We start from the raw sequence: 26,354 nt of genomic DNA, 5'->3' as shown, positions 1-26,354 counted from the left end.
TATTTTTTCCCTCAGTGAGATGGTGGGAGGTGAACAGCTTCCTTAGTTTGTCCAGGGTTTTGGTATAAATCTTCTGGGAACCTGAACTCACTTCCACCCAGAACATTTTGCGACCTGATTTCGTACGCTTGGAGGCCTTATTGACCTCATATACCTCAAGCAGGTCGGAAATAATTCCACCAAAGAGATCAGAGGATGCCTCCTCAATATTCTCTGAGGAAACATGGACAGATAGGATTTCCGACAGTTTCCCACAAGTGTCGGTTTTATCCAGCGCAGCAGTATATGTCACAGCTGCATCCTGAATGACCTGAGTGATGCATTGCTCAGCTTTGACAATATACTCCTCCACTGGTTGACCATGGAGGATGTCAACTTTATCAGCAGGGAGCTCCTTCTGAATACTCACATTCTCCTCTGATGGGCATGGGTTGTTGAAGATAATGCTCTCAGTGACCATCTTAGAGGAGGCGAGAGATGAGTCGAGAAGCAGAGATCTGTATATTGTCGAGGTGGACATCTCTGGGTGCTTTATCACAGCAGCCACCTCCAAAATGGCCGACGGGCCCCGGAGGATGTCAGAGATATCCATGTCCTCAATGGTCTCTACCAGAGACGATAGTAGGTCTCTGGCTGCCAGGTTGGTAGGTCTCTGGTTCTCGAGCTCTGTTTTGATTGCTTGACAGGCAGTTACCAGAGCAACAACAGAGCGAGAACACAACTGCTTCAAGGTGGAGTCAGAAAAAGATGATGACAGATCTGTCATGGACATGGTGGAGAGTTGACTCTCAGAGACAAACGGGCTGAGTTTGACAGACACCTGTCTGACCAAGTCCCCAGCAAGAGCTCTCATATCTATTGCTCCACTAGCTGAGTTGTGGGAGCAGGCACTCTGTGGCCTTGACGGGTTCCTGTTATCCAAAAATCCTGTTATCCAAAAAACCTCAAGTACAAGATCCACAACATCGGATGACACTTCTATCATTCTGTTGTCGGACAGAAATGTACTTGGATGAATGGTGCCTGCATTCACAGTCCAGTCGCAAATGGAGTTGTTGGACTGACTCTGGACTAGTGGAACTAGACAGGTTTCACTTGGACCTTGGCCAAAGAGCTCTGCCATTTTGAGCAGAACTGATCTTAGACCTTCGACTTGGAAATGTTCAGCAGTGGGTCGTTGTTGGACAGTCTGGTGGATGGTCTGCTAGCCGATCTGTGAACCACTAGGCTTTGTATTTCTGCCGAAATGGCAGTTAGAAAATAGGTCAAGGGGCTGGTCGCTCTCCCCTCATTTCCTCCGTTGGTTTTAGCCTTGATGATGCTATCTATGATGATGACTATGACCTGTCCAGCCAGAGGACCCAAGATGGCCTCAAGCTCCCTCTCTAACTCAAGGGGAGACTTGTGGCCGAGCGCAATATGCTCTATGGCATGGGAATACATCTTAGAAGTCGCCATGCTTAGCATCTCTTGGGCAAACTGTTGACTTGCTGAGATACTTCCAGTCAGCAGAACTAGAGTTCCCTGACTGACACTTCGCATTAGCTCAGCCCATCTGGAGTTGAGAAGGTTTATAACCAACTCGACAATACCCATCATAAACTTGCCGTCCGTTGACATTTTGCTAGGTCTGTATTTCTCCTGTCTACTCCGTTTGGGCGGCGGTACGATGTCACCCTGCGACTGGCCGCTCTGGACCATGTCGAAGACAGAGTCCTCAGAGATGCCAAACACAGATCTCAGTGGTGCTGAGTGTGGTCTGTGTCTCATCTCTCTATCGCCACCCTCAGGTGAGGAGACATATCGCTCATTGTCCTCACTCAGCAAAGAGGTCAAACACCTGCAGAATGCACAATAGAAATGAATAATACATGGTAACAAAATAAAAAAATATGATCCAAGAATTTGGGACACAAACTCAACCTTGTTATTGTTATTCAAAGGAAGCATTGTGAACCATCTCAAACCACACTCAGTCCAAACATTAACATTTAGAGTAAACTTTTTAGAGTGGTTGTGTAGTATCTAAGTAGTATTTCTCACTAAGTGGATCTGGAATGGATATTTGTACCTATAACAGGAAAGACCTGCAAAAAGAGGAGGGGATAGAGCTAGGTATCTGTGAGAGGAGGGGATAGGGCTAGGTACCTGTGAGAGGAGGGGATAGGGCTAGGTACCTGTGAGAGGAGGGGATAGGGCTAGGTATCTGTGAGAGGAGGGGATAGGGCTAGGTACCTGTGAGAGGCATGGATAGGGCTAGGTACCTGTGAGAGGAGGGGATAGGGCTAGGTACCTGTGAGAGGAGGGGAGAGGGGTAGGTACCTGTGAGAGGAGGGGATAGGGGTAGGTACCTGTGAGAGGAGGGGATAGGGCTAGGTACCTGTGAGAGGCATGGATAGGGCTAGGTACCTGTGAGAGGAGGGGATAGGGCTAGGTACCTGTGAGAGGAGGGGAGAGGGGTAGGTACCTGTGAGAGGAGGGGATAGGGGTAGGTACCTGTGAGAGGAGGGGATAGGGCTAGGTACCTGTGAGAGGAGGGGATAGGGCTAGGTACCTGTGAGAGGCATGGATAGGGCTAGGTACCTGTGAGAGGAGGGGATAGGGCTAGGTAGCTGTGAGAGGAGGGGAGAGGGGTAGGTACCTGTGAGAGGAGGGGATAGGGGTAGGTACCTGTGAGAGGAGGGGATAGGGCTAGGTACCTGTGAGAGGAGGGGAAAGGCGTGGGAGTGCGTGTGCTGCAGGCGGTTCTGGCGCTGGTGCACCTGCTGGGTCCTCCACTACAGCTGAATCTGACGCTGCGGCCAAGAGAGGTCACCTCTCCTGCCTCATTACTTCCTGATCCAGAAGAGCTTGGCGAATCAGAGAGCTCTATCTGCATGGTGAGGTCAAGGGCGGGAACAACCACAGTGGATGTAGACTCCATCACCCATGCTACAATATCCATGCACTTGGCACTAAACTCATGTCTGCTCATCTGCAATGTTAAAAGACCATCCAGAGTTAGTTTGTTAAAGGGGCTGCACTGATATAAAACGTAGAACCATTTACTCAAGCTAGTCAATTAAAGCAGTGGTTCAGGATTAAAGGTCCTGCAGGATTTCCACAAATGAATGTTTGGTCCATTTTACCAACATTAACTACTTTAGAGGTGACTATAACTCACCCCGGCACGCATATTCTCACTCAGCAGATTCCAATGGCTGAAAAGTAAATAAATGCAAGTACACAATGAACTACATGACATTACCTCTATTATCTTAGACTATGTTATGGATGGACATGACCTCTATTATCTTAGACTACGTTATGGATGGACATTACCTCTATTATTTTAGATTACGTTATGGATGGACATTACCTCTATTATTTTAGATTACGTTATGGATGGACATTACCTCTATTATTTTAGATTACGTTATGGATGGACATTACCTCTATTATCTTAGATTACGTTATGGATGGACATTACCTCTATTATCTTAGACTACGTTAAGGATGGACCTCTATGGAACTAGGCCACACCCAGACATCCCTGATTGGTTATTTGGTCCGTTGAGTCCTTTGTATTGGCCCGAGACTATGGGAGACTCTCAATCTCCTCACCTCCTCCTCAAAACCCATTGGATGAGAAGGTCAGAAGGGCGGGACCTCTGGCTTTCTCATCCAATGGGTTTTGAGAAGAGAGGACACGAGGAGTATGCAATTGAGATAGGGAACATATCTAGGGGATGCATGGGGAAGCCAAAGAGCAACTTACTCGTCCTTCATGTCCTGCACAAAGGTGTGTAGGTCTGGGTAGCTTCTCTTTCCCCTGCTGAGGGTGAGGCTGGTCTGGGAAGTTTCATCCTTATGGGTCACGGTAGTGAAGGTCACCACTGCAGCCTGATGGCGACAACAGAAAGCAGAGTTAGGCTGGAATTCAATTTTGCGTCATTAAAACACAAAATATCTCAATGAAATGTCATCCATGTAATAGAAAAATACATCATACCTCCTGTGACTGAGATGGGATGGCAACAGCCTCGTCCAACTCACTCTCTCCTTCAACCTCCTGTGACTGAGATGGGATGGCAACAGCCTCGTCCAAATCACTCTCTACTTCAACCTCCTGCGACTGAGATGGGATGGCAACAGCCTCGTCCAACTCACTCTGTCCTTCAACCTCCTGCGACTGAGATGGGATGGCAACAGCCTCGTCCAACTCACTCTCTCCTTCAACCTCCTGCGACTGAGATGGGATGGCAACAGCCTCGTCCAACTCACTCTCTCCTTCAACCTCCTGTGACTGAGATGGGATGGCAACAGCCTCGTCCAACTCACTCTCTCCTTCAACCTCCTGTGACTGAGATGGGATGGCAACAGCCTCGTCCAAATCACTCTCTCCTTCAACCTCCTGCGACTGAGATGGGATGGCAACAGCCTCGTCCAACTCACTCTGTCCTTCAACCTCCTGCGACTGAGATGGGATGGCAACAGCCTCGTCCAACTCACCCTCTCCTTCAACCTCCTGCGACTGAGATGGGATGGCAACAGCCTCGTCCAACTCACTCTCTCCTTCAACCTCCTGCGACTGAGATGGGATGGCAACAGCCTCGTCCAAATCACTCTCTCCTTCAACCTCCTGCGACTGAGATGGGATGGCAACAGCCTCGTACAACTCACTCTCTACTTCAACCTCCTGCGACCGAGATGGGATGGCAACAGCCTCGTCCAACTCACTCTCTCCTTCAACCTGCTGCGACCGAGATGGGATGGCAACAGCCTCGTCCAACTCACTCTCTCCTTCAACCTCCTGCGACCGAGATGGGATGGCAACAGCCTCGTCCAACTCACTCTCTCCTTCAACCTCCTGCGACTGAGATGGGATGGCAACAGCCTCGTCCAACTCACTCTCTCCTTCAACCTCCTGCGACTGAGATGGGATGGCAACAGCCTCGTCCAACTCACTCTCTCCTTCAACCTCCTGCGACTGAGATGGGATGGCAACAGCCTCGTCCAACTCACTCTCTCCTTCAACCTCCTGCGACTGAGATGGGATGGCAACAGCCTCGTCCAACTCACTATCTCCTTCATCGTCCTGCGACTCAGATGGGATGGCAACAGCCTCGTCCAACTCACTCTCTCCTTCAACCTCCTGCGACTGAGATGGGATGGCAACAGCCTCGTCCAACTCACTCTCTTCTTCAACCTCCTGTGACTGAGTTGGGGTATCTGTGTCTAGAACAGCCTCGTCCAACTTGGTCAGTCTCTCAGCCTCTCTGTGATCTTTATGGGATCTAGATAGAGAAAAGGAATCTCTCTTAGGTCACTGCTATAATGTGAGTGTGAGGATGTGTAATTATAGAATTAGAATCACAGAATTAGAATGAATCATTCTAGAATTAGAATAGAATCACTCAAATTATATGGCTCCAATACTCTTGAGATGACTCGGCCTATCCAGAGCCAAATATTTAGAGAATTCTGCCAACTTTTAAAAGGACTCCATGTTAGCGCCTTGGAGCCTTTCATTTATCCTTTCATTATAAGTAAATTCTAATTATAGATGTTCAGTTACATAGCATTGTTTAAAATGTCAACATTGCCCATGGGGAGCAAGCTGTCATATGGATATCTACTGTGTCATGTAATGTATACATAAACTCAGCAAAAAAAGAAAACGTCCCTTTTTCAGGATCTTTCAAAGATAATTCGTAAAAATCCAAATATCTTCACAGATCTTCATTGTAAAGGGTTTAAACACTGTTTCCCATGCTAGTCCCCTGTAGCTCAGTTGGTAGAGCATGGCGCTTGCAACGCCAGGGTTGTGGGTTTGTTTCCCACGGGGGGCCAGTATGAAAATGTATGCACTCACTAACTGTAAGTCGCTCTGGATAAGAGTGTCTGCTAAATGACTAAAATGTAAAATGTTGTTCAATGAACCATAAACAATTAATGAACATGCACCTGTGCAACGGTCATTAAGACACTAACAGCTTACAGACGGTAGTTATGAAAACGTAGGACCCTAAAGAGGCCTTTCTACTGACTCTGAAAAACACCAAAAGAAAAATGCCCAGGGTCCCTGCTCATCTGCGTGAACGTGCCTTAGGCATGCTGCAAGGAGGCATGAGGACTGCAGATGTGGCCAGGGCAATAAATTGCAATGTCCGTACTGTGAGACGCCTAAGACAGAGCTACAGGGAGACAGGACGGACAGCTGATCATCCTCGCAGTGGCAGACCACGTGTAACAACATCTGCACAGGATCGGAACATCCTGCGGGACAGGTACAGGATGGCAACAACAACTGCCCGAGTTACACCAGGAACGCACAATCCCTCCATCAGTGCTCAGACTGTCCGTAATAGGCTGAGAGAGGCTGGACTGAGGGCTTGTAGGCCTGTTGTAAGGCAAGTCCTCACCAGACATCACCGGCAACAACGTCGCCTATGGGCACAAACACACCGTCGCTGGACCAGACAGGACTGGCAAAAAAGTGCTCTTCACTGACGAGTCGCGGTTTTGTCTCACCAGGGGTGATGGTCGGATTCGTGTTTATCGTCGAAGGAATGAGCGATACACCAAGGCCTGTACTCTGGAGCGGGATCGATTTGGAGGTGGATGGTCCGTCATGGTCTTGGGCGGTGTGTCACAGCATCATCGGACTACGCTTGTTGTCATTGCAGGAAATCTCAACGCTGTGCGTTACAGGGAAGACATCCTCCTCCCTCATGTGGTACCCTTCCTGCAGGCTCATCCTGACATGACCCTCCAGCATGACAATGCCACCAGCCATACTGCTCGTTCTGTGCGTGATTTCCTGCAAGACAGGAATGTCAGTGTTCTGCCATGAAGAGCCTGGATCTGTTGGATCGGAGGGTGAGGGCTAGGATTTAGCCATTCCCCCCAGAAATGTCTGGGAACTTGCAGGTGCCTTGGTGGACGAGGGGGTAACATATCACAGCAAGAACTGGCAAATCTGGTGCAGTCCATGAGGAGGAGATGCACTGCAGTACTTAATGCAGCTGGTGGCCACACCAGATACTGTTACTTTAGATTTTGACCCCCCCCTTTGTTCTGTTAGTCACACGTCTGTGGAACTTGTTCAGTTTATGTCTCAGTTGTTGAATCTTGTTATGTTCATACAAATATTTACATTACATTTTTACATTTTAGTCATTTAGCAGACGCTCTTATAATAATAATAATATAATATGCCATTTAGCAGACGCTTTTATCCAAAGCGACTTACAGTCATGCGTTCATACATTTTTGTGTATGGGTGGTCCCGGGGATCGAACCCACTACCTTGGCGTTACAAAGCGCCGTGCTCTACCAGTTGAGCTACAGAGCGACTTACAGTTAGTGAGTGCATACATTGTTTTATTTGTTTATTTTATTTTTATTCTTTTTTTATATATATATATATATTTTTTTTTCATACTGCCCCCCCGTGGGAATCGAACCCACAACCCTGGCGTTGCAAACGCCATGCTCTACCAACTGAGCTACATCCCTGCCGGCCATTCCCTCCCCTACCCTGGACGACGCTGTGCCAATTGTGCGCCGCCCCATAGGTCTCCCGGTCGCGGCCGGCTACGACAGAGCCTGGATTCGAACCAGGATCTCTAGTGGCACAGCTAGCACTGCGATGCAGTGCCTTAGAACACTGCGCCACTCGGGAGATGCGTTATTTACACGTTCAGTTTGCTGAAAATAAACGCAGTTGACAGTGAGAGGACGTTTCTTTTTTTGCTGAGTTTATATCTCAATGTCCCAACTCTCTAAATACATGGCTCTGGGCCTACCTCTCCATAGGCGGTGACCTTTGACCTACTACTGAATCTGTATCTGTAGGCCTATGTGATCCTGTAACCAGTCACAAATGTGTCATTAGTGTAAATCACTTACCTGACTTCCTTCATAACATCAGCTTCATTGATGGGGTCATCCAGGTCTATGAGGGTGAGGTCATTCCCATTGACCTCTGACCTCTGAAAGACAGCACAAAGTCATGTTTAGATGTCACCTACTGTGTCGCCTTTTGCCGTGTTCAAAACAACTGGGAAATCTCTGACTTCCGACTTCAGTGCGTTCAAGACAACTGGGAAATAGGAAAAAAAAACAAGCTCCGACTGGGAAAAATCGTTTTGAACAGTCATCCAACTCGGAATTCCAAGTCGGAAGCAGCGCGGCTTGGCGGGTCATGTTTTGGAGGACGCCTGACTCAACCTTCACCTCTCCCGAGCCCGCTGGGGAGTTGCAGCGATGAGACAAGATCGTAACAAGATCGTAACTACCAATTGGATATCACGAAAAATTGGGGAGAAAAAGGGGATAAAATAACCACCACAAAATGTAAAAAGGAATTCCAAGTCGGAAACTCTGGCATCTTTCTAGAGCTCCGACTTTCCGACCTGAAGATCACGGACGTCATGATTTGACCTAGTTATTTTTTTCGAGTTCCCAGTTGCCTTGAGAGCACCATTAACCCAACTCTCATTGTCACATCATAATGCATCATATTCAGAGAAATAGAATCACCAGAACATCATATCAGGTGTGCAGTTCAGTTTACCAGTCAAATTGCCAAGGTCAGAGGCTCTATCCTTTCTAGTGATTCTATTTCTATGGTCACATAATAATGCATCATATCTATGCTTGTGTCCGAAATAGCACCCTAGTTCCAATATAGTGCACTTCTTTTGGCTGGAGCCCTATAGAGTCCCACAGTATGAGTCATAATACCCATAAAACCTAGTGGTCTGGCAGCCTCTGGAACTGCCGTTCTGCAGCCAACAAGGCAGAGTTAATCTCAGCCTATGCTACCCTCCAGTCCCTCGACTTCTTGGCGCTGACGGAAACATTGATTACCACAGAAAACACTGCTACTCCTACTGCTCTTTCCTCGTCTAACCATGTGTTCTCGCATACCCCGAGAGCATCTGGTCGGCGCGGCGGTGGCACAGGAATCCTCATCTCTCCAAAGTGGACATTCTCTCTTTTTCCCCTGACCCATCTGTCTATCTCCTCATTTGAATTCCATGCTGTCACATCACTAGCCCATTCAAGCTTAACATCCTTGTCATTTATCGCCCTCCAGGTTCCCTTGGAGAGTTCATCAATGAGCTTGACGCCTTGATAAGTTCCTTTCCTGAGGATGGCTCACCCCTCACAGTTCTGGGTGACTTTAACCTCCCTACGTCTCTGCCTTTGACTCATTTCTCTCTGCCTCCTTCTTTCCACTCCTTTCCTCTTTTGACCTCACCCTCTCACCGTCCCCCCCTACTCACAAGGCAGGCAATACGCTTGACCTCATCTTTACTAGATGCTGTTCTTCTACTAATCTCACTGCAACTCCCCTCCAAGTCTCCGACCACTACTTTGTATCCTTTTCTCTCTCGCTCTCCTCCAACACTACTCACTCTGCCCCTACTCAGATGGTAATGTGCCATCACAACCTTCGCTCTCTCTCTCCCGCTACTCTCTCCTCTTCCATCCTATCATCTCTTCCCTCTGCTAAATCCTTCTCCCTCCGATCTCCTGATTCTGCCTCCTCAACCCTCCTCTCCTCCCTTTCTGCATCTTTTGACTCTCTATGTCCCCTATCCTCCCGGCCGGCTCGGTCCTCCCCTCCTGCTCCGTGGCTTGACGACTCATTGCGAGCTCACAGAAGAGGGCTCCGGGCAGCCGAGCGGAAATGGAGGAAAACTAGACTCCCTGCGGACCTGTCATCTTTTCACTCCCTCCTCTCTACATTCTCTTCCTCTGTTTCCGCTGCTAAAGCCACTTTCTACCACTCTAAATTTCAAGCCTATGCCTCTAACCCTAGGAAGCTCTTTGCCACCTTCTCCTCCCTGCTGAATCCTCCTCCCCCACCCTCCTCCCTCTCTGTGGATGACTTCGTCAACCATTTTGAAAAGAAGGTTGACGACATCCGATCCTCATTTATTAAGTGAAATGACACCGCTGGTCCTGCTCACACTGCCCTACCCTATGCTTTGACTTTTTTCTCCCCTCTCTCTCCAGATGAAATCTTGCGACTTGTGACGGCCGGCCGCCCAACAACCTGCCCGCTTGACCCTATCCCCTCCTCTCTTCTCCAGACCATTTCCGGAGACCTTCTCCCTTACCTCACCTCACCTCACCTCGCTCATCAACTCATCCTTGACCGCTGGCCATGTCCCTTCCGTCTTCAAGAGAGCGAGAGTTGCACCCCTCCTCAAAAAACCTACACTCGATCCCTCCGATGTCAACAACTACAGACAAGTAAGTATCCCTTCTTTCTTTTCTCTCCAAATCTCTTGAGCGTGCCGTCTCTAGCCAACTCTCCTGCTATCACTCTCAGAATGACCTTCTTGATCCAAACCAGTCAGGTTTCAAGACTGGTCATTCAACTGAGACTGCTCTTCTCTGTGTCATGGAGGCTCTCCGCACTGCTAAAGCTAACTCTCTCTCCTCTGCTCTTATCCTTCTAGACCTATCCGCTGCCTTTGATACTGTAAACCATCAGATCCTCCTCTCCACCCTCTCCGAGTTGGGCATCTCCGGCGCTGCTCACTCTTGGATTGCGTCCTACCTGACAGGTCGCTCCTACCAGGTAGCGTGGCGAGAATCTGTCTCCGCACCATGTGCTCTCACCACTGGTGTCCCCCAGGGCTCAGTTCTAGGCCCTCTCCTATTCTCTCTATACACCAAGTCACTTGGCTCTGTCATATCCTCACATGGTCTCTCCTATCATTACTACGCAGACGACACACAATTAATTTTCTCCTTTCCCCCTTCTGATAACCAGGTGGCGAATCGCATCTCTGCATGTCTGGCAGACATATCAGTGTGGATGTCGGATCACCACCTCAAGCTGAACCTCTGCAAGACGGAGCTGCTCTTCATCCCTGGGAAGGACTGCCCGTTCCATGATCTCGCCATCACGGTTGACAACTCCATTGTGTCCTCCTCCCAGAGTGCAAAGAGCCTTGGCGTGACCCTGGACAACACCCTGTCATTCTCTGCTAACATCAAAACGGTGACCCGATCCTGCAGGTTCATGCTCTACAACATTTGCAGAGTACGACCCTACCTTACACAGAAAGCGGCACAGTTCCTAATCCAGGCACATGTCATCTCCCGTCTTGATTACTGCAACTCGCTGTTGGCTGGGCTCCCTGCCTGTGCCATTAAACCCCTACAACTTATCCAGAACGCCGCAGCCCGTCTGGTGTTCGACCTTCCCAAGTTCTCTCATGTCACCCCGCTCAGTTGAGGCTCGCATCTACTACAAGACCATGGTGCTTGCCTACGGAGCTGTGAGGGGAACGGCACCTCCTTACCTTCAGGCTCTGGCACCCCAATGGTGGAACAAGCTCCCCCACGACGCCAGGACAGCGGAGTCACTGACCACCTTCCGGAGACACTTGAAACCCTACCTCTTTAAGGAATACCTGGAATAGTATAAAGTAATCCTTCTACCCCCCCCTCCCCCCCATAAAAAAAAAAGAAGAAAAATAAGTGGTTGTCCCACTGGCTATCATAAGTTGAATGCACCAATTGTTGAATGCACCATTGTAAGTCGCTCTGGATAAGAGCGTCTGCTAAATGATATAAATGTAAAATGTAAATATACTGATAAAAGTCAACTTGTCCGAGAGAGATTTACATAGTTACAAAAACGTCACGCCAGGGTAAGCCTACACGAAATACAGCCCTTATTTTATGTGTTTCTAAAATCGGCTATGGGAAAAATGAATGGTGGAAAAACGATTGGAACCATGTCCCTGTTTGACCGCTAGGTTTTATGGGTATTATCACACCTCCACTGTGGGACTCTATAGAGGGGTTGGTTGTTAAGCAACAAAACTGGCATGCAACTATGGGGCAAAATAGACAGGGTTTGACTTAGACTGTTGACAACATGTAAACTATATTTAGTCTCTAAATGTTTAATGCAAACATAAATACATTTGAACAATGAACTCGTCTCAAATACATTGTTACAGTTGTTGTTGGTTAGCTAGGTAGCGAATTTGAGTCATTGCATAGACATGATATCAGTCAAAACACCTCAAAACAAGACATGGTATCAATAACACCATACAACAAGCTGAAACATGCCACAGAGCTACGATTCCCCACATGGCAGCTTGTTGTTAGCTGAGGTTCAGAATCATAACAAGATACACGACTTCCGGCCATCGATGCGCGAGCATCATTTTCGTGACGTCAGCCAACCCTTCTATGGCTCCTGGTCAAAAGTAGTACACTAGCCTACATAGGGAATAGGGTGCCATTTTGGACGAATTCATGAAGGTGCTGTCATAACCTTTGACCCCCATTTGACCCTACTGTACCTTTAGCCAACTCTCATGACTCCCCGGCCATAGACTTTCTAGTTTGATATTACAGCATGAATAGCACATTATTTCATTTGTTAAACAATATTTAATCCACAGTAATTAATATAATTGAAGATTTAAAAATAAATAACATGCCTACCTTGAACTCTTTATTCTCCATCTCCTTGCAAAATCAGCACATTTCCTTGCCAAAATGAACGCGCATCCAGAGCGAAAACAAACGCAATCCTCCAGCACTAGGGAGGTTTAGACTGAACTGCTCCAGCGGTTTTTCATCAGTTTCAACGTTTATCAGTGATGACGTAACAATGACCTGTACAGATTTGACGCACTTTCGATCTCGTGCTGATGCAACACTCTGTGTTGTTGAAAGCTCATGTATGGAAATCCTGCGAGTTGTAAACAAATGTAGGCTATTGTTGCCCTTAAAACTGTAATGTTGAGGACGCCATGAAAAATAAAATACATAACCCACACCGTTAGGCCAAGGTACATGCAATATTCATCACTTTGCCAATAGACTTCTTGTTCCTTGTTGTATGTAGCCTTTCTTTTGGGATTAGCACCACTGTCACCTAGAAATTGATACTGCGGTTGTCACATAAAACAGATAACCCATAGTTCATTATTAAATAACATAACTCATTTCTTTATTTTATTACTCATAAAATATACAGCAATCTTCAGATACTGAAAGAATTCATGGGAGTTTCGATTCAGTCACTATTTCATATGTACATGCTAGTTTCATCCTTTTAAAGAAAAAAAGGACACGAAAAAACCTGTGAACCTCCTGATCCTGATTTGACGAACATAGCATATGTATTGTACATATTTCCAGTTAAAATTATTTTAAAAAAGAGACAAAAACGGGGGTTTGAACAAGCAATCACATAAAAGGTTTGAGTGGTTTCATTTTTTTGAAGAAGTTAAGCAAGCAAAACCTGTCAAAATACATTGATTATAAGACCAAGACAAATAATATTTTTTTTTTTTTTTCAACAGAAGAAAATCTAAATGCTGCTGTCCTACCATTGGTTTACAGTGTTTCTCCTCTCCAAGGGAGGCATGTTTTCCCCCTCGTATGCCTCGGAATAGTATCAGTGCTTTTCACAAACGCTGGATAAGAGCGTCTGCTAAATAACTAAAAATGTAAAATGTAAAATTGTATTACTTAGTGTGCATCATTGTTTTCGCTCATACAGCTGCCCCTACTCTCCTAACCTCCCCTCAGTAACTAAAGAAGGCACAAAATGATGACATAAATATCACAAGAAAGAATACATGAATTAATAATTTACTTTCTAAAATATTTTCTAGAGGGCAAAGGACAGGTAGGTTTAATAACGCAAATGTAAAAAGTCCTGTCGCTCACATACAAATGCAAAATCTAAATGGCACCCTATTCTTTATAGAGTACACTACTTTTGACCAGAACCCTATGGCCCTGGTCAAAAGTAGTGTACTATAAAGGGAATAGGGTGCCATTGGGGATGGAAATTCTTTGAAATTACTCATGAGAGCAAATACTACGATTCTTTGGTTCCCACAGAGGGTCAGGAGCTTAAGACATGAATGATATTATTAAAATGTTTGTTCATAAAAAATAAATGATTTCCCCTCCTCCCACATGGATTACAGACAAGAGGCTAGGTGCGTTCTGACTGTCTTAGTGTGCGGATAAACATGACCATCACTCTCATAAAACTTAAATGAAACATCACTCCTTATGTTTTTTCTCAGGCCAAAACGCTCAATCCCATTTCTACTGTCAAAACAGGTTTTGAAAAGGCTTCTTCCACATCTTTTGGTCCATGTCTGTTTTTCACTCAGTGAAGTGCTACTATCCCCTTGGACTACAGGTTATTGCCGTCATAAGGTGTCCGTCTGTCTGTTGGCTGGACAGTTTCTACCGTTTAGGACCTTTGTGGGTAAAGGTAAAGGTGGGGTATAGCAGCAGCAGTTCCTCTGAAGTCCAGTATCTGCTGGAAGGACACCTGGTGGTACGAGAGGATGAGTGTGGCCAGCCAGCCTGTTGTGCCTCCCCCTCTCCCTCCCTCCCTCCATTTCTCTCTCTCCATCTGCGGGACTCTTAAGGCTCCTGTGCGGACTGTCTCGGCTCGTGCCCTCCCAAAGCTGGCTGTGGTGATTTAAGACACGGTGTGTATGTGTGGATTTGTTTGTGGCCTCTGCCCCACTTCACTGTCCATCCGCCTGCCCTTGGCTCCCCTCCTGGGCAGCGACCACCACCCCCCTCAGTATGTCTCTGAGTCTGAGTCGTTGAGTTCCTCATCCTTGTAGAAGCCTCCATCGTGGTCGCGGTGGCCGATGTTGTTGAAGCTGCAGTAGGAGCTGTGCTCGCTGCGCAGCACGGGCAGGCTGTCGAAGGTCACACTCTTGGAGGGGCTGGTGGTGTAGTGGTTAATGGCACTGAAGGACAGGCTGGGCGCCGGGTTGCAGGGGGACACGGGCATCATGGTGGCCAGGATCAGCGCCAGGCAGTCCGCCACGTCTTTGTTGGGGGCGCAGGCCAAGGCAGGCGTGTAACCTGAGGGGTTCAAACAGAACAGCAGAGGGTCACTTCAGGAGCATCACCGTTTACTATAACACTTTTGGTGAAAAACATGAAATAACAGCAGGCTAGGAGATACAAAGTTAAGACAATAACCAAGCAGTGGACTAGAGAGAAACATTTGTGGACACATTGAGAAGAGAAGTACAGAAGAAAACGGTGTTAGCGTTATGGATCTTACCATTGTCATCGACTGCTAGCACGCTAGCACCCTTCACTAGTAGCTCCTGAACCACCACCGTCAGACCATTTCTGGCTGCAACGTGTAACGGCCTGAGGAGAATGTACCGTCAGATTAGCCAGCAGCAAATGAGGATACCTCCCAAATGCCAGACTATTCCCTATATAGTGCACTTCTTCTAATTCTTCTGGCCCAATTAATACAGCTGAACCATACGTACGTCTGTAAGGCTGCGTTAGTCGAGTTGATTAGGTTCCTGTCTGTAATCTTCTCCAATATCAACAAAGCACTGGTTTCATGCCCCTTTAAAAACCAGAGTCAAACATGTCAGACCAAAATTTCAACCAGAGAGAGCCAACTGTTCAGATGAACGTCATCTTCATGTGGGGATGCTCACCTTACTGCAGGCCAGATGAAGAGCAGTGTTCTTGACTGCATCCTGCAGGGTGAGCTCTGCTTTGGCACTGCTCACCAACAGCTCTGACACAGACAGAGAAACATAAAGAAACTCAATTAGGAAATGAAGCGACTTATTAAAATGTAAAACAGACATGTTGAACTTAAGCCGGCTGGGCGAGGCAAAGCGGAGGAGAGGGGGCTGCGTACCGACAGCGTTGGTTTGTCCGTTCTCAGCAGCCATCATGAGGGAGGTCTTCCCGGAGGCATCGGGGGAGTTGACCTGGGCGTTGTGGCCTAGCAGCAGCTGAAGACACTCCACGTGGTCCGTGAAAGCCGCCGCATGCAGGGGGGTCCTGGAGAGAGAGGAAACTTATTTCACCGATATCATGTAGGACTGTTATAAACAAGTTTGTTCAATTAACCCTGTTTATACCATAGAAATATAAAATCACTAATAGATGTATTAAAAGTAATCTACAATCCCTCATCCAACCCCAGAGGTCATTTTATTCCCAAGACAACATTATTCTCCAGAAGAAAAGGACTTTGTCATGTGCTGTAGTTACCGGTTCTTGGTGTCAGTGGCGTTGACAATGGCCGGCCCCAGAGTGTCAATCAGCATCTCTGCAGCCCCCTCGTTGTCATTGATCACAGCACAGTGGAGGGGGCTGAACGAGTTGCCCTCGGTCTTGTGGAAAACCTCCTGTTCCAGCAGCACCTCTACACACGTGTCATGGCCTAGTGGAAGATTGATTCATACCGGAAAAAGATGACGTCGCTGCAGACCACAACAATACTCTCAGAGAAAGCTACACATCTGACAATGGTGAAGTCACAAAATATGTTTTAGCTACAACATATGCTATGTCAATCCCTGACAAAGTCCTGTTTCAGTGTAAGGTCCTCCACTGAGAGTCATAACCCCTAATTCTGTTGTAGCCTTGTTCATTCCCCCACATGGCTCCGTCCACACCAATCGAATGCTTTTCAAGCCACAAGAGGGAGTGAATGAGTGTACACTTCATGGAGGAGAGAACAGAGCTACAGTCCAGTTAGTCAGTACGTACCGTTGTATGTAGGGGTGTAACGATCCATCTACTACATCGATGTATCGATTTATATTCCTATGATCCAACTACATCGATCTGTGCTCGGTGAGTTGGCCTTTTGGACAACATATATCACTCTAACATCGTTTTAAAATGTAATAAATCGATTGTATCGATACTAGGAAATAACCCATTGGATTTAAGCACGTCAGACTTTATATGGATGTTTTTTCTTAGCACTTTTAATGATAAAGGCTTTAAACATTACTCGATTCAGTCTGCCTATCCGTGACGTCATCGCCCCACGCCAGCAGCAGCGCAAAGGCGCAAAGACAACAAAACATAGCATGGCGGACGACAGAGGAGAAGCCGACGAGCGAGAAATTATGAAGCCACCATTGCGGTCCTTACAAGAAACAGGAATCTAGGAAACTTCACCTGCACTGTCCAGTATCCAGGTATTTATTTCAGTCACACTGGTTGAATTTTTGGCTAAAAGGTTACTGAATCGATTTCAAGTCACTGAATCGTTTCGGATCGTATCGTTCTAAATGAACCAATATCGTCCTTGAATCGTATCGACAACCACGAATCGTGATACAAATCGAATCGTTACACCCCTAGTTGTATGGCCTGCCTAATTCAGGGACATGTTTACGGTGCTGAAGAGAGAAAATCAGAAAAGATCTAGTGTTCCGTTAGTCCAGTACGTACCGTTGTAGCAGGCCCAGTGTAGTGGCGTGTAGCCCTGGTTGTCTGTGATGACGGGGAGGGTCTCCACTGACTGGGCGGCGTGTAGGAGCCCCCCCAGCACCCCGATGTGTCCGGATGCCGCCGCCAGGTGGACAGGGGTCCGCCCCTTACAGTCCCGAACCAGGAAGCTGGCGCTGTGCTGCAGCAGGGCCTCCACACACTCCTCATGACCCGTCAACGCCTGGGAGGAAGGGCAGGGAGACAAGAATGGATTTGAATAACTAATAATCAATGATATAATAATGAATCATCAATTATTACAAATGATGTCTGGAGGCAGGTCCCCCTACAGGGATGAATACACCACTACCCATGGACAACTACTTTTCTGAAGATAATATGTATATTTGAGCCTCCCCGTCTCTTTCTGTGTGTGAGCGTATACAGCCAGCTCTCCTCCTCACCCCTCTGTGTAGCGCTGTTCTGCCCCACTTGTCTTTGGCTTCTACGCTGGCTCCCTTGTTGAGCAGTGAGTACACACAGTCTGTGTGTCCGCTCAGCACCGACAGCATCAGAGGGGTTCTGATACACAAGACAACAAGGTCATATTACAAACTGGTAATAACCAGGCTGAGTCCCAAATGGCAACCTATTCCCTATATGGTACACTACTTTTGACCCGAGCCCATAGGGTTCTGGTTTAAAGTAGTGCACCAAGTAGGGCATAGGGTGCCATTTGGGACGTAGACCTAGTGTCAAAATCTCTTTATTTCAGGAATTGTATCCAAAGCCCAATTGACTTACTGTCCATTCCCGTCTTGAACGTCCACTGCACTCTGGAGGTCAGCATTTCCAATCAGTAAACGCAAACACTCCGAATGACCGTTGGTAGCTAGAGGAGGATAAACAGAGAGGATATAAAAATGTGAGATGAATGACCGTTGGTAGCTAGAGGAGGATAAACAGAGAGGATATAAGAATGTGAGATGAATGACCGTTGGTAGCTAGAGGAGGATAAACAGAGAGGATATAAGAATGTGAGATGATTGACCGTTGGTAGCTAGAGGAGGCTAAACAGAGAGGATATGAGCTGATTGCTGGACGACTATTACCTTCACATGAACAGACAGATTTCTAGAACAGTGGTATTGGTAGATGACATCCTCATGATGTTAACACAGCAGATAATAAAACATTTTGGGGCTGAGGCCCTCGAAGCCTGTCACCTGCTAGCTGTGTACCTGGCTCTGGATAGAAGTCCCCCTGTGCACTGATCTAGGATCAGCTTACCCTCCCCAGATCCTCAGCAATAATGACAAAAAATGACCTTAGATCAGTGTGTAGTGGGCATTTTCACACTATGCTATATAATATCCCTAGAGTGGACATTGGCGTCCTAGCAACATGACCAAACAAATGTCCATCTTGGTAAGGAAAACTTTTGAATTACAGAATCTCTAGGTCTTACGTGATATCCTATGCGTACCTGCAGCGTGGATGGGGGTCCTCTTCAGGGTGAAGTCTTTAACCAGGATGGAGGCTCCCTGGTTGATGAGGACGTGAACACACTCCACATAGCCTTTAAAGGCAGCCAGGTCCAGAGGGGTGCGCCCCTGGCTGTTCCTCACGTCTAGATCCAGCAGAGACTGAACCAGGACCTCCATAGCATGGTGGTGGCCGTGGTACGCCTGAATGGAAACAAACACACAGTCTGAAGCAAAGTCCAGTGGTATGCCTGAACAGATATACACTCCTAATATAATCAATGTCCTATAGTAGACCAGTGGTATGCCAGAACAGAAATACACTCCTAATATAATCAATGTCCTATAGTAGACCAGTGGTATGCCTGAACAGATATACACTCCTAATATAATCAATGTCCTATAGTAGACCAGTGGTATGCCTGAACAGATATACACTCCTAATATAATCAATGTCCTATAGTAGACCAGTGGTATGCCTGAACAGATATACACTCCTAATATAATCAATGTCCTATAGTAGACCAGTGGTATGCCTGAACAGAAATACACTCTTAATATAATCAATGTCCTATAGTAGACCAGTGGTACGCCTGAACAGATATACACTCCTAATATAATCAATGTCCTATAGTAGACCAGTGGTGCGCCTGAACAGATATACACTCTTAATATAATCAATGTCCTATAGTAGACCAGTGGTATGCCTGAACAGAAACAGTCCTAGACCTCTAAAGTAGACCAGTGTCTCTCAAATCGGGTGCCCATTTTTTCTCCCGCCCAGCATCAACATCGAAGGTCCCTGCCAAGCGTGAGATTTAGAAACACTCTACTTCTCCTCTGTTGGAGGTTGATTAACTCAAATGGCAAAATAAGGAAATCATCCTCATCATCACCGTGTCAAAATATGCATGTATTTTACACTAATCAGGAACAGATAGGAACATGGTGTGTGAGTGTCTGGACAATCAACTTTTCGTGGAAAAACAACACCATGCCTGCATCCCAGATAGCACCCTATTTCCCATGTAGTGCAGTACTTTTGATCTGGGCCCATAAGGTTCTGGTCAAAAGTAGTGCACTAAATAGGGAATAGGGTGCCATTTGTCATGTGGCGAGACCCCTACAGGAGCAGGTAGGCTTTACTCACAGCTAAGTGTAGGGGGCTGATGGGAGCTCTGACATCAGAGTCGTTCAGGATGTCTGTCCCTGAGGTTTCCATTAGCTGGGGAAAGACAAGGACGGGCCAGTTTAGACTTGTAACATATTTACTTTGAAGGTTAGTCTAGTAGCATGTTTCATGTTGTAAATCTCAGTGACCAGCCCCTGCAGACATACTGGGGTGTTGCATTCGTATCTTAAACAAGCTAGTGTGAGGAAAAGTAACCAACTGGTACTTACCACATCTAAAGGTGTTTCACTTGCAATCTGGAAAAAGAACATCAAGAGTGACGATGCGGCCACGACAAACATGCAACCACACCTTAAAACCTACTGAATATCAACGTCTGTCCCAAATGGCACCCTATTCCCTATATAGTGCATTACTTTTGACCAGAGCCCTATGGGCCCTACAGCCATTTGGGACGCAGACAAAATGGTCTGTGAATGCAGGGCGTCTAGTCCCCTGTGGTTCTGACTCACCAGCTCCAGACAGAGGCGGTGTCCGTACGCAGACGCGTAATGGACTGCGTTGTAGCCCTGATTGTCCCTGATCCCTGGGTTAGCGTCGTTTCGCAGCAAATATTCCAGACACCTAGAGGTCAGAGGTCAAGAGTTCAATAATCATTATACCAACATCAAGACAGACAGATAAGCAAGCAGAGACACTTTCCCAAAGGAGACGTGGCCAAGCTTTCACACTGCAGATTTAACACTAGTATGTATTCAAACACGACCAACAACATACTCTAGACTACAGTGAAATGTGAAAGGTCATGGCACCACAACATACTCTCCAGACTACAGTGAAATGTGAAAGGTCATGGCACCACAACATACTCTCCAGACTACAGTGAAATGTGAAAGGTCATGGCACCACAACATACTCTCCAGACTACAGTGAAATGTGAAAGGTCATGGCACCACAACATACTCTCCAGACTACAGTGAAATGTGAAAGGTCATGGCACCACAACATACTCTCCAGACTACAGTGAAATGTGAAAGGTCATGGCACCACAACACACACAACAGTAAGAGAGGTGTGAGACGTACTTTCCGTCTGTGTCGGAGGCAGCAGCGTAGTGGAGCGGGGTGCAACCCCTTTTATCCAGATCGTTCACACTGGCCCCAGACCCCACCAAGGCAAACAGACACTGGTAGTTACAATTGGCTGCCGCATAATGCAGAGGACTCCTAGAAGAACGCACAGAAACCATTCAACATCAACAACAGAAACAGCTTATTGGAGCTGTAAAACATTTACATTTTACGTCATTTAGCAGACACTCTTATCCAGTGCGACTTACAGGAGCAATTAGGGTTAAGTGCCTTTCTGCAGGGCACATAGATTTTTCACCTAGTCGGCTAGGGGATTCGAACCAGCAACCTTTCGGTTACTGACCCAACGCTCTTAACCGCTAGGCTACCTGCCGCCCAATCTTTCCCATAATAATTCCTATATGCCCCTATACTATATTCCCCATTATCATAAAGATCACATATGAAAGTTATTTGATGCCACAGACAGACCTTCCGAAGCTGTCCTTTCTGTTGAAGTCTGCCCCTGTGTTGAGCAGCAGATTCAGACAGTCCAGGTTCCTGGTAACAAGATATCAAGTTCAGAAAGGCTCTCGTACATCTGAGCTATCAGGTGGATGGTAACAAGATATCAAGTTCAGAAAGGCTCTCGTACATCTGAGCTATCAGGTGGATGGTAACAAGATATCAAGTTCAGAAAGGCTATCGTACATCTGAGCTATCAGGTGGATGGTAACAAGATATCAAGTTCAGAAAGGCCCTTTCACATCTGAGCTATCAGGTGGATGGTAACAAGATATCAAGTTCAGAAAGGCTCTCGTACATCTGAGCTATCAGGTGGATGGTAACAAGATATCAAGCTCAGAAAGGCTCTCGTACATCTGAGCTATCAGGTGGATGGTAACAAGATATCAAGTTCAGAAAGGCTCTCGTACATCTGAGCTATCAGGTGGATGGTAACAAGATATCAAGTTCAGAAAGGCTCTCGTACATCTGAGCTATCAGGTGGATGGTAACAAGATATCAAGTTCAGAAAGGCTCTCGTACATCTGAGCTATCAGGTGGATGGTAACAAGATATCAAGTTCAGAAAGGCTCTCGTTCATCTGAGCTATCAGGTGGACGGTAACAAGATATCAAGTTCAGAAAGGCTCTCGTTCATCTGAGCTATCAGGTGGATGGTAAAAAGATATCAAGTTCAGAAAGGCTCTCGTACATCTGAGCTATCAGGTGGATGGTAACAAGATATCAAGTTCAGAAAGGCTCTCGTACATCTGAGCTATCAGGTGGATGGTAACAAGATATCAAGTTCAGAAAGGCTCTCGTTCATCTGAGCTATCAGGTGGATGGTAAAAAGATATCAAGTTCAGAAAGGCTCTCGTTCATCTGAGCTATCAGGTGGATGGTAACAAGATATCAAGTTCAGAAAGGCTCTCGTACATCTGAGCTATCAGGTGGATGGTAACAATGAGAACCTGAAAGAAAAGAGAAACCCGTACACTGCTCTTGCTAGTATCACTGTTTTTATAATGCTACTAAAAGCAATAATAAAAAGTGATACTAGCATGAGCAGTTTGCAGGCTTCTCTTTCAAGAAGATATAAAGACAATTTAGACCAGAGCTCAAGTCAATACCACCATGGCATGGAACCACATTATACAGAAATGATACCGCACTAATGATCTAAACGATTTTTTTATACTGCTAAACAATGTGAAATGTAAGAGTGTGAATATGTGTTTGTTCTTTCTGGTGGCTTTCCAGTTCATGAACTAAATATTCCTTGGTGTAAAGCCTGGACCAGTCCACTCACCCAACAGCTGCTGCAGCATGTAAACAGGTCCTTCCAAAGTCGTCAGGGGTGTCTATATCAAAGCCTGATGAGAGGAGCTTCCGACAGCAGTCAGAGAACCCACTGAGAGCAGCCAGGTGGAGGGGGAACATCCCATGGACGCCTCGCCTGCAACACATTTTTACATTTTAGACTTTAAGCAGACACTCTTATCCAGAGTGACTTACAGTTGATTCAGCTAAGATTGGAAACAGCACCACATCACAGTCCTCATTAAACCCCACAGCAGATCAACACATCAGCATGCTGCAATGCCCTGTCTATCAACCCCCCACACACCACAATGTGTTGAGCATAGTCTCCAAGCGGGAATTCGGTCAATGACAGAATTGCAGATGCATGTTGCATTATTGCTGGAAACTGTGTGTGTGTGTGTTCTCACTTGGCTGTGTCAGCTCCGTTCGTGATGAGTGTATTGATGAGTAACTCATGGCCGTAGCGAGCAGAGATGTGCAGGGGTGTGTTTCCATTCTTATCTTCACAGTCGATCTCAGCACCTACAGAACACACACACTCACAGACACACACACACAGACACACACACACGTCAACCACTTGACCCAAGAGGCATCATGAAGCATCATGTTCAACCACATTGCAAGTAACATTGCTCTGTGCCAGTGAATCATGGTTTGAAGACTAAAGACAATGCTGAAGAGCCTACTGGTTCATATATATTCAGTTGAGAGCATTCACAGCGACTCACCATTCTGGATGATGGCTTGAGATCTGGAGAAGCGTCCGTGGATGGCCGTCATGTGGAGGGGGGTCTTTCCATCTTTACTCTGCAGATAGAAAGACAAAGATGGTTCACACGGCAGTCTGTGCTGCTGACCACAGGCAAAATCAAACACGTATTGGAGGAGCGCTTGATGGCATTTAGTTTGCATTGTTAGGCCTATTCCATTGGTATTTGAATGTAGACCAGGGCCAAATACTAAGCCATGTGCTGCGTCAGTGTGTGCGTCCCAAATGGCACCCTGTTCTCTTCATAGTGAACTACTTTTTGAACCAAAGTAGTGTACTTATAAAGGGAACAGGGTGCCATTTGGGACACAGGCAGTGTCACCACGGCTCCTTGCTCTATGGGCCCCTGGTCAAAAGTAGTGCACTACATAGGGAATAGGGTGTTATTTAGTTCAGACACAGTGTTGGTCATCCGGTCTCCTCACCTTGATGTTGACGAGGGCCCCGTTGCCCACCAGCAGCTCCAGGCAGAGCGCCCCATGGCGCAAGGCGGCCGTGAAGTGGAGTGGGGCGAAACCCTTCTCGTTCACCTGGTTCACGTTGGCGCCGCACTCGATCAGCTCATTCACCACCACGTCCTGCCCGTTGTAGCATGCCACGTGGAGGGGGGTGTTACCGTAACCATTGGGCTCATTTATCTGGAGGGAGCAAGGGAGGGAAAAGAGTGGAGAGAGAGAGGGGGGGGGGGGGGAACAAAACAATACATTCCTGATCAGGTCACTTGGTTCTGAAAACCCCCTGGCCCAAAACACTGGCTCCAACCTCCATCTCTTCATTACTTGAAAGGAAATCATTCGCCAACCCACTAGAGCTCTGTATTTTCATTGAGTTGTAATTGAACAGTGACTACACATTTGAATGCGTGTTGACTCACATCCACTCCAAGGTCCAGGAGGTACTTGACTACACTGATCATTCCACTGGAGGCTGCAGAGTGGAGAGGGGTGTAGGCCTTCTTGTCTTTACAGGACACCTCTGATCCATGAGAGGCCAGCAGTTTCACCACCTCAATGTGCCCTATGGTAGAGAGAGAGAGGGAGGGATAAATAGAGAGAGAGAGAGAGAGAGAGAGAGAGAGAGAGAGAGAGAGAGAGAGAGAGAGAGAGAGAGAGAAGGGGAGGGAGATAGTAAGGGGGTTAAGAGAGAAACAGAGATACAAACACAGAGAGATAGGCAGAGAGAGGGAGAGATAGATTAGTTTACAGTGGTACACAGCACCATAAGCAACACCTACATCATGTTAGTACAACTGAAAACATCTAATCAACCTACTTAGTACATGATTCTGACATAATAACACACTAGACGTGGCTCATACAGCTGAGCTGTGAGACTAACACACAGTCCATTCATTCATTCATTCATTGGTATAAAGGACATTAGTCAGAATGTAAATGATGTGGTAAACTCATCACCCATGTAAGCAGCCCAGTGGATTGCTCGGCGATCCTTCTTGTCAAAGGCATTAATGTTGGCTCCTCTGGAGAGAAGCAGCCTCACCATCTAACAGGGAGAGGAGAGAGAAACAAAACACAGGTTGAGGAAAACTAAACAGCAAAATCCGCTAAATCTGGCTTCAAAGCCTTCCCTTTAAAATTATATATTTTGTATTCACAATGAATGAAAGATAACATGTAAAGACATGGTACATTTCTCCCCTTTTAGTCCCCCTTTGACCTCCCCCTCCCCCCAGAATGCCTCCAAACACATTTAAAAAGAAAGGGAAAGTAATTGACTTACATGTCAGAAAACAAAATAAAAGTATACAACAACGTTACTTCAAGCAAAAATGTAATAGCCTAACAATTTCAGGTGATTAAGTGATTTTATAGGCCTATATAGCAGTAATCTCAAGGTGGGGCCAAGAGTACTAATCTGGAGGAAGTGTTTGGAGCTGTTCAAAATAGGATATCATCGGGTCCCAGGAGGAATAAAATGAGTTGGTTGACCCTCGAATGGTAACTTCATTTTTTCTCATTTTAGGAACAGCTTCAGATCTTCGAGCCAAAGAGAGGCTAAGGGAGGATTGATAGATTTCCAATCCAATAAAATCCTTCTGCGGGCTAACAGGGAGGCAAAGGCAATGGCATCTAGCTGTCTATTGGTCAGAGAAGGATTGTTGTTTGGTACTCCAAAAATAGCAATTTCTGCACTAGGCTGCAACTTTATATCAAATGCTTCAGAAAGGGTTTTAAATAGTGGACAAATAATCTGCCAGACGGGGACAGGACCAGAACATGTGGGTCAAGTCCGCCAAGGAGCTTTTACACCTGTCACATGTACCATCAATATTTGGGTAGAATTTGGACAATCTGGCCTTACTGAAATGGATACGGTAAAGTACCTTAAACTGTATAAGGCTGAGCCGGGCACAAGAGGAGCTTCCATTTACCCTCAGTAAGGCATTTCACACTCAGATCGGATTTTATTCAAAGCCTCCTCTGAACAAACTCAAGCATACAACTAGGGCTGTGATGGTCATGGAACTTCAGGTGTCGGTGATTGGCGTGTCTTATGTACGTGGTCATCGACAAAACTGACAGCTGACAGGGGGGCGGGACGCACATTAGCAAAGGAAAACATTAGCGCGTTTAGGCCAGTCTTGCTCTCAAGTTTGGGGAAGCTAATTTTCTCCATGAAGAATATATCAAGCATTCCATGCATCATCACATTTGCAAACTTATTAAAAAAAAATAAAAAATTCACCTTTATTTAACCAGGTAAGCCAGTTGAGAACAAGTTCTCATTTACAACTGCGACCTGGCCAAGATAAAGCAAAGCAGTGCGATAAAAATAACACAGAGTTACATTTGGGGTAAAAAAACATAAAGTCAAAAATAC

At 46.4% G+C, this 26,354-nt stretch overlaps 1 protein-coding gene across 1 annotated transcript; it reads right to left on the bottom strand.

Moving 5' to 3' along the window:
- Window positions 1-14,496: 14,496 nt before the first annotated feature.
- Window positions 14,497-25,016, bottom strand: LOC311126217 (serine/threonine-protein phosphatase 6 regulatory ankyrin repeat subunit A-like; the record flags this gene model as incomplete). The annotated part of the gene is made up of 21 exons (XM_084200229.1): window positions 14,497-14,883; window positions 15,089-15,180; window positions 15,309-15,391; window positions 15,486-15,568; window positions 15,695-15,840; window positions 16,054-16,225; window positions 17,251-17,470; window positions 17,694-17,811; window positions 18,034-18,121; window positions 18,716-18,917; window positions 19,864-19,938; window positions 20,115-20,141; window positions 20,358-20,469; window positions 20,931-21,071; window positions 21,408-21,476; window positions 22,728-22,874; window positions 23,149-23,263; window positions 23,473-23,551; window positions 23,939-24,151; window positions 24,388-24,530; window positions 24,929-25,016. 21 exons carry the CDS (start codon window positions 25,014-25,016, stop codon window positions 14,591-14,593), a joined length of 2,706 nt encoding a protein of 901 aa, XP_084056355.1. The 3' UTR covers window positions 14,497-14,590.
- Between the last annotated feature and the right edge of the window lie 1,338 nt (window positions 25,017-26,354).

Source organism: Coregonus lavaretus (genome assembly GCF_964263955.1).
Source record: "Coregonus lavaretus genome assembly, contig: HAP1_SCAFFOLD_398, whole genome shotgun sequence".
NCBI lineage: Eukaryota > Metazoa > Chordata > Actinopteri > Salmoniformes > Salmonidae > Coregonus > Coregonus lavaretus.
The sequence above is the reverse complement of the archived record's forward strand: the minus strand, read 5'-3'. Positions and strand labels throughout refer to the sequence as shown.